This window comes from Aulonocara stuartgranti (genome assembly GCF_965226115.1).
Source record: "Aulonocara stuartgranti genome assembly, chromosome: 8".
Classification (NCBI taxonomy): Eukaryota; Metazoa; Chordata; class Actinopteri; order Cichliformes; family Cichlidae; genus Aulonocara; species Aulonocara stuartgranti.
The window spans coordinates 17,697,292-17,709,997 of NC_138959.1; the positions used below are offsets into that span (position 1 = coordinate 17,697,292).

General features: G+C 45.9%; 1 protein-coding gene across 8 annotated transcripts in view; it reads left to right on the forward strand.

The window, feature by feature from the left end:
* Nucleotides 1-537: 537 nt before the first annotated feature.
* The window catches only part of LOC309712826 (voltage-gated potassium channel KCNC1-like), a gene marked incomplete at its 5' end in the record, with an annotated part of 54,355 nt that continues 42,186 nt past the window's right edge, over nt 538-12,706 (forward strand). For 5 of the 8 annotated variants that reach the window (XM_082543954.1, XM_082543955.1, XM_082543952.1 and 2 more), the window contains one exon: nt 8,465-9,232. In XM_082543954.1, the coding sequence (XP_082400080.1) occupies nt 8,465-9,232 (768 nt within the window). Of the gene's footprint in view, nt 1,227-8,464; nt 9,233-12,706 lie in introns of those variants that run through there. The other 3 variants (XM_082543956.1, XM_082543953.1, XM_082543957.1) reach the window with 3 other exon arrangements.

A 12,706-nucleotide genomic window follows, 5' to 3' on the forward strand; every position in this document is an offset into this window, starting at 1 on the left:
GCAGCAGGTAGAAAGCAGAGTTTTCGCCCCAAGATTCACCTAAAAATCATGTTGTTAATCCTGTGACACTTTGTATAATATTACAGGCTATAAAGGGAATATTCTCCATGCAGCTTCACTTATTTCAAGAATTTCAGATTTTTTCTTTTAATGTATGATAGCAGAGATGAAAAAAAGCCAATTTTTCTGTATTTTTACTGTTTTCAGACATAATCCACCAGCTTGTACCACATGACTGGTGATGTCAGCCAAGGCAGAGTCAAGGCTGCGAACCTGTAGACAAAATGGTGTTTGTGCGTCCGTCCAGCAGAGTGAGCATGTGTGGGCTCCAGGCTAAAGTGGGGAAGTGAAGGGGGAGAAACGGGGGGAGAGAAAAAACAGGCAGTTAAACAAATGAAAATAAATCAGCGCATTTATTATTTTTATAGCCCAGCGTGTATTTTCTCTCTCTCTCTCTCTCTCTCTCTCTCCTCAGCATATGTATTTATAAAGTTCAGCAGCCATATGAGAAATTAGCCTCTGTATTCACCGGGGTCCTCCCACCCCTCTGTCTTCTTCTCTAATCCGCCCACATGTATCGTCTGAGGAAAAAAATAGTGCAGAAGGTGACGCTCCTCCAAAGGAACAGAGAGAGGCACAAGAGAGGGAAAGGCAAAGAGAGCGAGGTGTCTACAGGCTGCATCTCCACTGAAACATTTGGATGGGGGAGACAGAGGAAGAGCTGAATGGTAGCTACACCCTGCGCCTGGAAGCGTAGAGACACTGTAACAAAGGCTGGCAATTATTTTTGTTTTTGGCAATAACAAAGGTGGGAGAGGGGCTCTGAAATCGAGGGGAAATAGCCAAAAGACAGATTTTTGTTTTTCAGGGGGACTTCTGCTTCATTTCATCCGAAAGACTCATCCCGTGCCATCATCAGCATGACCATAAGCTCTAAGTAACATTCGGCAATAACGCTATCAAAACAAGATTTCCAGCAACAGTCGCGCGCAATCCTATTTCTGATTTATTATAATCGCGTGGAGGAAAAAACCCTCCACAAAAAACAGAAAAAAAACCAAACAAACCCCCAAAACAGATCAGCTGAATGTCTGCGAGAAACTGGATACTCTGTGAAATCGTAAGAAAGAGCAATCTAACAAAGAAAACTACATTTTGATTGATCTTTTTAAAGCTTGATGTGCGTGTTTCTGCGCGCACTCGAATCGAACCAGAACCAAAAGCAAGTGAGTATTAACCGTGTCTGTGTATCTGTCTGTATTTTTATGGTGGTTTTATATTCTGCGTTTTATCCGCCTAATATCAAGAGGGTTTTTATTGGCCTGGATTAAAAAAAGGCGAAAATACAGCCTCTAACCTGCATTCAACAAGTATCGTGTCTTTCCCACAATATCTGCAAAATATTTCTGTATCCTGTTTCATGTTTTAAAATCAGTACGTGGAGAAATCAGGATATGTTCTGTTCTTTTAATTATTATCTTTTCCTTCTAGCTGCTATAAGAGAAATTCAGTCTGATTTAGTGTTGCCCACTGATATGACGCCTCAGAATTGTTCCATTTTATAATCCCTAACATCCTTCATTGCACAAATGGTGGGTGTTTCCCCATCTACACCACTAGATCAGAGCAGTTTCACGCTTCTGAGAGGAATGTGTGTGTGTGCATCTATGTGTATGTGTGTGTGTGTGTATGCATTCCTATCTGCATCATTTTGTCTGTCTGCATGAGTAAATAACTCCATGTGTGTGCTGCTTTTGCGCATTTACAGGCATGCATTTGTCCTACCTGCATGTGCTTTCAGTGTGTGCGTGTTTGTGTGTTTGCTTGTGCATCGTGGCAGCACTGGGTAAGTGTCAAGGCCTGAAATGGAGGTTTGATAAAGGCACTATAGGAGTAGGGTGAGAGGGCTGACACACAAACACACAGAGGAGAAGATGCTGTGAGGACGATATGAAGGGTGGGGGTTACTGGAGTGGAACTACTGGAAGGTTATTGCGTCTCATCTGGGAAGTCTAGCAGGGCAGTTAAATGTCTAGACACGGTCATCTTCTTCTTCTTCCCCCTACAACCCACCACGCCACCACTTCACCTATACTCTGACAATCTGCTTCTGCCACGTTCCGCTGCATTACACACAAAGTCTCTGGTTTCATAATGCCTCTTCTGCCGTCACTTATCCAGCACATGCATTCCTTTTCCTGCCAACTGGCTCCAACGTGCTCTCCCCCTAATGGGAACTCTACATCTTTTCCTCCATTTGCACTCTCTTCTTCTGCCCCCAGCATCCTGCATTATAAATCTACAGCTGGTGCTATTTTTAGATTAAGGGTAACCCAGAAAACACCCCCTTCGATTTTAGCACAAGAAAAAAGGGAAAAAAAGGGGGGAAAAACTCCAGAGACGGTGGCATGCTGTCGGTTGATGTGATTGGCAGAGTAGTGATGGGGCTTGAAAAGGAGGGCGCTGCTGTTTAAGCAATGGGGGGGGGGATAATCTATTTTGAGGCAGTGATTGAATTACTGATCTGTCGTGTCCTGGGTTTAGTGTGTGTGTGTCCCTGCCTCTGACCCTGTCTCTTCTCCGAGACTCTGATGGTTTCTCTCGCTTCCCGTCTTCCGTTATGAAGTTTCCTCCCGTCTTTCATCTGATTTACCACCTGATTGAGCCTAGCCGGTCTTTTACACCCTCTTTCTTTCCACCACTTGACCTTGAGGTTCACCTCAAGATCAAATTTCATGTCATTTCTTCTCATGCCATCTTGTTTTTATAGCTCTGCTTTAAAACTTCTCGCCCTACTCCCCACCTGCTTAGACTCCCATCTGTGACTTAACCTTGCCCTGCTTTTATGTCTAATCGCTGGATAGTTCACAGGTCAGAAATTAGTCCAGTAATACCTCTTCCCTCGTCCCATTTGTCTGTCTGGCCTCATGTACCACATCGCTGCACTGCTGGATCATAATGGTCCTAATCATGCAGGAAGGGCAGTGTCATTAATTAGGAGGAGACAGGTTTAAATTGCCTAAAAGAGAGACGGGAGGTTTGGGGGATGAAGCTATCTGCTTCTGATGCAAATGCTCCAAGAAAGTTTGAATACTGAAGGATGTTCGCTCAGATTTATCCATGTCCAAAGATAGAGTTCATTCCCGACATGACACACTATCCTGTGCCTTTACCCCCCCTGTGCTCAGTGCTGTTTCAGAATTGTTATGACCTCTCCTTGAAGCACGTCCTCCTCCATCACTCCTCCTTCACCCTACATGCTGTATCACCCAGATCTATCCAAATAGAAAAAAAAAAAGTCAGCCCTCATCGTCCTGTAGGCAGAAAAGATTTTAGTCATGGACACTGACTGAGCTTCGGAGCTCTATTACAGGCTTCATTGCAGCCAGTCTATTCCTGAAAATGACTTTATGTATTAATCCCCCCCCCCCCCATCCATCCCCCCCACATCATTAAAACAAACGTTCCCAGGGATATGTTTCCTTTCCTGAAAAGAAAGGGAGCAGCTGCTGCTGCTGCATGCTTCTGGCTGGGGTGATTGACCAATATGCACAAGGCTCAAGACCCCCCTTGGGGGTGCTGGTGCTGCGGTATTTGTGGATTGGTCAGCCCCCGGGAGATCTACACACTGGTGTTGCTGAGTGGAGGAGATGCCTCCGGTTGATTGGCCATTTCCTTTATGCCTCCTTAATTGATTGGCTCTTTAATTCATGTTCTGGGAATTGGCCACTAGTGAGCTTTGTCATTGTTATTATTATTTTTGATGTGTGGTGCCCGCTTACATCATATTTTTCATTAGATTAAGCTGTCTGAGAGCTGCTCAGAGCCCCGTTTTCTTTGCATACACACCCTTTTTTCTTTTCCTTTTTTTGTTGTTGTTGCTTCCTTTGCATCCATTCATGTAATTCCTGCTATTCATATCTATTCATACTCTACCCAACCCCGTGCCACTATCCAGACACAAACACCCACACACATCTTCTGTTCTCCTGGCAGAAAGAGAGTCAGAGCATGAGGTGCAGTGACAGTGGAAAAGGGGGAGGTGGGGGGAGGACAGAGCGTGGTGTGACACCGCACTAAAAGGGGAGGTGACCGCAGTGCTTTTTTACCATGCTGCAGTGCTTCGGTTTCTCCTGCTGGGGTCTCCTCAGCACTGGGGAGTGCGCGAGAGGGGAGAGAGCGAGGGGGGACGAGGAAGGGAGGGAGGGAGGCGATATGGATGGAACAGCGTGAAGCCTTGTGGTTACATCCTTTGATGAGGTAGCTGGTGGGAAAAAAATGGCTGCACACCAGAAACACATACGTAATTTGCGCTGTCTCTCCTCTCTCCCTCGCACACACACGCGCGCATACATAAACATACATTACACACTTGCCTGTAAAGCCTTCCTCTCCCCCCACCCGAGCGGCACATTTGCCATTCAGCTCAGCTGTGTGTCTGTTTTACATCCATACACTGGTTTTCCTTCCTCTGCTCGCCCTCTTTTAATCACTCTGCTGTTTTCATGCGTTTTGCTGGTACTGCAGGACATCTCCCTCCCTCTCCTTCTACACACATGCCTTCACGTACATTCAGGTGCTATCCTGAACCACTGCAAGGTCTTCCTCTCTGTGCTTCTCCTCCTCCTCCCCCACCTGTTTTTGGCTCCTCTCTTTCATTGCCCCACCACTCTTCACTTTGTCCTATACCTTCCCTACCCCTACTTTTTTCCCTCTTCTCCTTCTCCAGCACATCTAAGTGTCTCTCATCTCTTCCCATCTCCCTCTCTGCGATTGGTAATTGTTCTTTTATTTTTTTTGTTGCTTTATCTGCCAACTGCTCGTTCTGTTCCGCATAGTCAGCACTCCTCCAAATTCCTCTCTTTCCTCCTCCCCTCTCTCTCTCTCTCTCTCTAGCATCCCCACCCCCCCACCCCGGTGCTGCTGCTGGTACCTCACAGTCAATGCATCCCATAATCTCGTGCTCCCTCCCCCTCTTGCTGCAGTGTTTCTGCTAATATATATTAGCGTCAGTGCAGTCTTTGTGCACGAGCATCGCGCGTGCGCTCCTCCTCTCTGAGACCCGTTCTCCATATCTATCTGCAGACGTGATCTCCTGCCCTAAAAGGTTTAGAAAATTAAGTTGCTTTTCGGCTCCAAAATGTGTGTGTGTGTTTTTTCTCAGTCTTTTCATTGTAGCCAGGTGAGCATGTGTGTGTGTGAGTGTGAGTGTACCCCTCCCCTCACTCCCTCCCTCATTCCCCTCTCCTTCTCGCTTTCTTCCCCCTCTGTATGTGTGCAGTGGTGAGGCAGTAGTAGCAGGGTGGCGCAGGACATGGTGGCCAAGGCAGGAAAAGCTGCAGGAGAAAGAAAGTAGTGATGCTGGAGGGGAGGAGAGAGGAGGCGAGGGGATTGTTCCTTCACTTTGCTCCCTCAGCACTCTCCCCCTCCTCCTACTTGCTTCTCCTTCAATTTTTATCCTCTTTCTCGAACCTTTCTCTCTTCTTTCTCTCCATCATTGTTTTTAATAACCGCTGCTTTTTTACTTTCTTCATTTTGCACCTTCTGTAGCCTTACTTCCCCACTTTTAGCTCCCCCCTTCCGTGTGTTTTTGTGCTGCTGCTGTCAGTGCTGAAGGTGCTGATGCTGACTCTTAAAGAGAAGTGCTTACCTCCCCTGTATTAAGATGAACTGAAATGCAAAGCACTCACCTCACCTCTAAACTCTTTACAGGCAATCTTGTCACAATGATGGCAACATTAGCTCAAGTTCAAACTTAAAGGCTTTAACAATTCCCCAAAAGAGTGTGAGAGAGAGCCCAGCTGAGCCCTTTCCCACTTAACCTACACGTTCTGGTACATGAAAGAATGGTTAATGAGAATCAATAGTCCCACCATGTTTAAGTGTGAGGGAACAAAAAGGCATTTAACTGCAGTGACAGGCTTGCGGCTGTCCACGTATAAAATATTCAGAAGTTCAACTATATCCCATGACTGCCTGTGAAGAACACGTCAGGGCACGATGTGTCAAAGTTAAAATGGCAACAACGCAAAAAGTTATTTAAAGGATGGAAGTTTCACAGGGAGTTCACAGAAGCTGCTTCTTAAAAGTTCCTGAGCAGAGAGAGTGAAAGAGTGCCGCTGTCCGTGGTGCTGAAAAATAATCCACCCACAACACAAGTGTTCTCTGCTGGGAAGCCCCACCGGACAAAGCTGACTGTGGATTAAGATCTTTTTACACTCTCCCTCTCTGACCTCATCACTCCAGACATTCTGTTTGTTGCAGATATTTCTTCAGGCTCTATTTAAAGCATCAAACTAAAAGTACTTTGGCACGATAATGCAGTGCAACTAACAAATTCACAGTTTTTTCTTTCTTTTCTGTCAAGTAAGCAGTTTGAATGCTCCTGCACCCAAAAACAAACCAAAAAACAGCAGGAAAACAAAACTGCAAAGAAGTAAGACTGCCACAGAAAAAAAAAACAAAACTTAAGGCATCTAACACTTTGATTTGTTTTCTGATCTGTGAACTTAGGATGTATTACTTTAAGTTTTTGTCTCCTGTGCACAGTTAGTGCTTAATCCATGCAGTAGCCTTGATTTTGCTGGATCTTACCTGAGTGTTGCCAAGACACAGGAAACTTTTCCATGGACAACCAAAAAGTTGCTCCTTCAGACAAGAAGAACAGGATTAAACTCTAGCAAAGCGAAAGACACATAGTAAGTGGCATCCCGTGTGAAAGATAGCAAAAAGTAAGAGGGGGAAGGAGAAGGAAAGGATGGAGCCGAAGGAAAGGAAGCTTACTTTGGAAAAGGAGAAAAAGAGAGGAAGAGGTGAGCGAAGTCAAAGACGAGAGAAATGGAAGAGAAGAGAGAATTAGACTGTAGGACTGCAGTGAGTAAATGAAAACAGGGAGGGGGTAGTAGAAAGAACTGGAGAGAAAGACAGAGACGGACAGGTACACTTGAGAAGAAGAAGTGAAGCCCCGATCCCCTTCCTCCAATGAAATGTGATTCCTTTATGCGGAATGTGAGCGCAAGTGAGGAAGACAAAGTGAGGGAGAGAGTCGAACTAGGCAGAGGGTGGGGGGAGGGAGGGCTACTAAGAGCTTGCAGGAAAGGAGGGGGAGGAGGAGAGTGGTGCATTTCCTTGACTATAAAAAAAAGGTTCACAACATGGATGTGGTGCAGGTACGGCCTTTGCGGCTGCCATCACGTGGCTTTTCTGAAACATCGCGAGCCCCTCTGGATGGCAGAGCAGCCTGTGGGTGAACAATCCGACCTCACCTGGAGTAGAAACAGAGGGAGAGCGCGAGCAAATAACTCTGGCTTTTTACTGCAGCAGAATTCATTCACTTTTATAGAGCACTCTCCTTTGCAATTCCTCCTCCTCCTCCTGCCCCCTTACACACTCTCCTCTACCCCCTTCTTCCATTACTAGAGGAGAGACAATATTACAGTAGCTGTTCGCTGTAAATGCCCCCAGTGAGAGTGCTGCATTCACTTTGTCTCTTTTTTCCACCCCTCTCTCCAAAAATCACCCTTTCTCCCTGCTTTGTCCCCCATCATAAGGTCATTGTCTGAGCCTCGTTCTCCTGATTGTTCTGTCCTTTTTGCCCCTTTGGTGGATTTAAAAAAATGAAAGAAAGAAAAATCGGATTTATGTCCTTTTCCTCTCACCTTTACTTCACTCCCCTCCTCTTATCTATCCCTGCATGCCATCTCACACACACACACACACACACACACACACACACACACACACACACACACACACACACACACACACACACACACAGAGTACATGGGAGAGAGAACAGCAGAGAGAGCATCGGCATAACTGTGCGTTGCATGGATCTCAGTGCGGTCGGAGGGGGCTGCAGCAGTGTGTGTAGCACACGCATAGGCTGATTGAGGAGATCTAACATTAGTACGGACACCACACTCTCGGGAGGCAATTAACACACACTCACACACACACACACACCACCGTGTCAGAGCAGCATTCGTGAGGAAAGGCGGGGGGATAATAAGAAAGATCCCCAGTTCTCCTCTATGTTCACACATGACTCTTTGGTAAAGGAACAGGATTTCTGCATTTGTGCAGGAGGGGTGAAGCTGAGTTGAGTGGCTCAGTTAGAACACTGACTTGAGCATCAACCAGATCAGTATAGAGACCCTAAAGCTACATAGCACAGTAACTCCAGACTGGGATCTGGGATCTTCTCATCACACTGGTGTCAACAGTCAGCCCATATGGTTGCTGACTCATGAATGTGCTCTAAGCCACCTGTTTATTGCTCTGGCATGTTTGTGTGCTCCGGTATGCTGTGCTTAAAAAAAACAAAACAACTTTGCTACCCATCAATTCCATCCCTGCTCTCCTTGTTCCCTCTGCACCTGCACAAGGTCGTCTTCCTCCCTTCCACTGGCTGATTATCAAGTGAATGATTGCACATACAGCTGGCATTAGCGTGTGATTTTTAATGTGTATTGCAATGTTGATAATCCACATCTATTTCTCCCTTCTGCTGAAATTTTCTGCCCTTTTTTCTCTCCCGCAGACTCCTCAGACTCCTCCCTCCTCCTCCTCCCTTCGGTTTCTCTCATCCTCTCCCTCCCCCCGGTCCTCTATGCTCAGTTCGGTGTGTGTATCCTCTTTTAAAGGGCGCAAGGGTGGGAACAAGTCGTCCAACAAAGCATGTTACAGCGCAGACATGACTTGTCCGTCGGAAAGCGAGAAAATCGTGATAAACTGCGGGGGGGTGCGGCATGAGACCTACCGGAGCACCCTAAAAACGTTGCCCGGTACCCGCTTGTCGTGGCTCACCGAGCCGGACGCGTTCAGCAACTTCGACTACGACCCCAAATTAGACGAGTTCTTCTTCGACCGCCACCCGTCGGTGTTTTCCTTCATCCTCAACTATTACCGCACCGGGAAGTTGCACTGTCCCAACGATGTGTGCGGTCCCCTGTTCGAAGAGGAGCTGGCCTTCTGGGGCATCGATGAGACGGACGTGGAGGCTTGTTGCTGGATGAATTACCGGCAGCATCGGGATGCGGAGGAGGCGCTGGATAGCTTCGAGACTCCAGAACCGGACGCGCCAGACGACGACCCGGCGCTGGGTGGTGCGGATGGGGACTTGAAAAGACTGTGCATGCAAGAGGACGCGAGGAAAGCGGGCTGGTGGAAAACCTGGCAACCCAGAATATGGGCACTCTTTGAAGACCCCTATTCCTCCAAATATGCCCGGGTGAGTTACCCACGTCTCTTTCAGAGGGACCAACTTATTTCTGCATAGGCTACTGTTGCATATTCTGACTAATGACATCTCAGAGTACTGCCTGAGTCATGATAAGTTTTAAAAAAACTTTTTTTTGTCATCCAGTTAACATTACCTGCAAAAGCAGAAAAATCAAGCCCTCGTAATTAAGTGAAGAGTGATGACTGCTGGCGTGTTATTTCCAACAGTATAGCTCGAGTTAAATGTTGGTGTATGTAGACTTACTGCTATTGAATAATTAATGCTGATAGCGCAAGACAAAAAATGGGAAACTATATGTCAGCTGTGTTGGTAAATGGGTATTAGACGAAGTAACAGTGAAGACTGTCAATCACATTTCCACATTTGTCTCGGTATCATGATTTCCATCGTCACATTCTCCTGCTCCAGCAGGTTTAACGCGTATCTGCCTCCGGACGCAGCATCCGCTGCGCCTCCTGCATCCAAACGCCTTCATTAGGTGATGCTTGTCCGTTTGTGATGCACGTCGCTGTGCCGTTTTTCATGTTGGTCGTATTTATTCTGGCACGACGCCGAAAGCAAGCTTTTACGACGTCGAAACGTCAGTGTTGTACTGCATGTCTTTTCACACATTTGCCCTTGGTAGTGCTTCACTCTGCTGATTTTTTTTCTTGTTCCAGTTGAAAGCTACATGCCTTTTACGCACGGTCCTTGTTCCTGTTACGCATAACTTACTCCTGAGCTGGGATAGCCTTTATTGTTTTCATGTGAATAGTTAATGATTTACTTGCTAAAAGCAGCTGTTTAATGGCATTTGATCACACAGGTGTAAGAGTAACAAGTGCCCCCGACTGTGGTTTGATCTGTGGGTTTGTGAAAACAGTTACATTTGGCTTCGGGTCTCCCCCCTCTCACTTAAAGGCATATCCAGCTGTTTGATCACAGCTGCTTTGATTTTGTGTATCGAGAGTTATATTCTGATCATCCTCATCTTGCTCCCTGCTTTTGCTGCTAGTGATATTTTCAGTTTTGAAGGTGTGAAGGCGAGAAACCACTGGTGCTGTGGAATGTATGAATACTGTAGGTCCACATTCTAAACCAGACAGTCGGCAGACACCTGCAGTGGCCAGGCATTCATGCCATCATGCTGAAAATAGCTGAGTGGGGAAAATGTAATCATAAATCACTGCACACTCAGCAATACATACTACATCTACAGTTATCCACAGATGAGACTATACCTTCACTCCCCCTGTTTTCAAAACTCACACATACATTTGCACCTCTTCTGGCGCCAGGTATAGATCTGCATACCTGACTTCAGTTCCCTCCAGAGGAAGAGAAAAGTGGCAGATGGTGACTGACACATAGTCTGGGTTTAGGCCACCTGATCTGCCTCTCTGGACTTGGGATCAGGCAGGAAGTGCTTCTCTAAGAATTGCTCTCAGATTGATTTCTCGCTACTCCAACCCCGTCTACCTCCACTCCATCCCATAGAAACAACTCACCTGGGTAGTTATGTATACAGGAGGGAGACATAGTTTGGATTTACATGCAAATTTGGTCCAAGCAAAAGGAGGCGTCATTTTTGCTGTTGCCATACCTCGGATGCAAGCTACTGTAGCTCCTGTCTAGTTGCTCGAGTGCTGTGTGTTATGCTCTGTATTATGCAATATACAGTTAAACACTACATCTACAGGCAAAGACCACATGAATCATACAAAAACATTCATTCAGCATAATGGCTGCAGTTAGTGGTGTTGGCGATACTACATGGGTGTTAAGGTGCGATTAGTTGGATTCGTTTCAGTGCCTGCAAAACATTGGCTGTATTTGTGGGCGAACGTAGCCCCAGTTTGCTGTGTAGGTCTGATATGCCAGTGCCATACGTCAAACAGCGATGTGACCCAGATCATTCCTTTTTCTATTCCAGCCTTGCTCTTTCTAAAAGTGTCCTGTTCGGTGTGGCAGAACCTTTTTAATCCTGAGGGATCCGAATTACATGTGAAGAGACAGAGATGAAGAAGGGCTGAGAAACAGGGGAAAATAAAGAAAAGAAAATGAGATGCTGATGTGGAAATACAACGAGGCAGATGAGAGAGAGAGACGTAGGGAAGAAGTGGGAGATGAGAGGAAATAAAGAGAGACAGGAGGAGAGACATTACTCTAATGATTTAAAGGGGGTTTGTTTGCATGGCTGTGATGTAACGCGCCAGCAATCAATGTTTTGATCGGAGCGTTCGACACGCACGCGGGGGCTTTTTCTCAATTTCACCTTCATTGCAGGTGATCGTGTGAGGCTAGCTCGTGGATTTACCGTAGTATCACACACACACACTCATGTACAAACACACACATGCTGGTTTTCTCGGTGCTGGCTTTTCTGCTGCAGTAGACGCGGGAGGAAGGAGGGGGAGCACTGGAGAAAAAGAAAAGAGGTGGAGGGGGTGGGAGTGAGAGAGAAATGGAGAAGAGGTGAGATAGTGGAGAGACATCGAGGGAAGAGGGACTGAAGGGGAGCCTGAGAGGGGTACTGACTGGCAGGAGGGGGTGCACTGAAGAAAGAGAGGTGAAAGAGGGGTACTGAGACAAGCAAGGAGGGGGTGACAATCACAGAAAGAAAGACGTTGCACGATGGGGGTGGGGACCCTTGTCTTAGCGCCTTCGATTATCTGTGAAGGCTCGAGCCATCCAATTTTCCTACCCCGACCCTCTTGCCTGCCTATTGATTGATATTTTATTGATCATCCTCTCTCGTTGCCTGTTTGTAATGCAATTCCCTCTTTCTCAATCGGCTCTTAAACTCCGGGTAAGCTCGGGCTCATTCTGCGCCACTGAACACAAACGGTTAACCCATTGACAATTTTTATGGACATATATGTTTCTCTTTGATGAGGTGTTATACAATACAATTTGCATCTGATTTCATTATTGATCCAGGCCTGGGTGACATAGATTTTCCAGCGGAGCTAAGACAGATTTTTGATCTTGGTCTGTTTATTCCCTTTGTTGTTGATGTTTTCCTCAACTTAGTGTTTTAAACTCAAGTCTGCTTGAACAGCAGCGATCGCAAAAAAATAAGATATAATCTACTAATACATAGTAATGTTTTGTCAGTGCCATTAATTGTCACTCGACAGATTGAATACATGCTAATGATGAAGACAATAACAGCTGATTCATAATTATTAGTTACCTTAAAAAATGTATGGTGTAATAACAAATTAAACAGACACTTAAAAAACACGGGACTGATGTTAAAGCCTGGATTAGGGGAGTTAATCTGTATGAATGTGACACCCAGATCAATAACACCACTTAAACATAGATCTCTATAAGAATGTTGAACTAATTATTCTTTGTACTGTTTCAAATATTTTGCTGTGTTTAAAATAATCTACTTTTCAACCTGCTATTAACTGATGGATTACCTGTTATAATCCTGTCATACAGCGCCACTGTCCCACTGGTTTTGCTGTATTT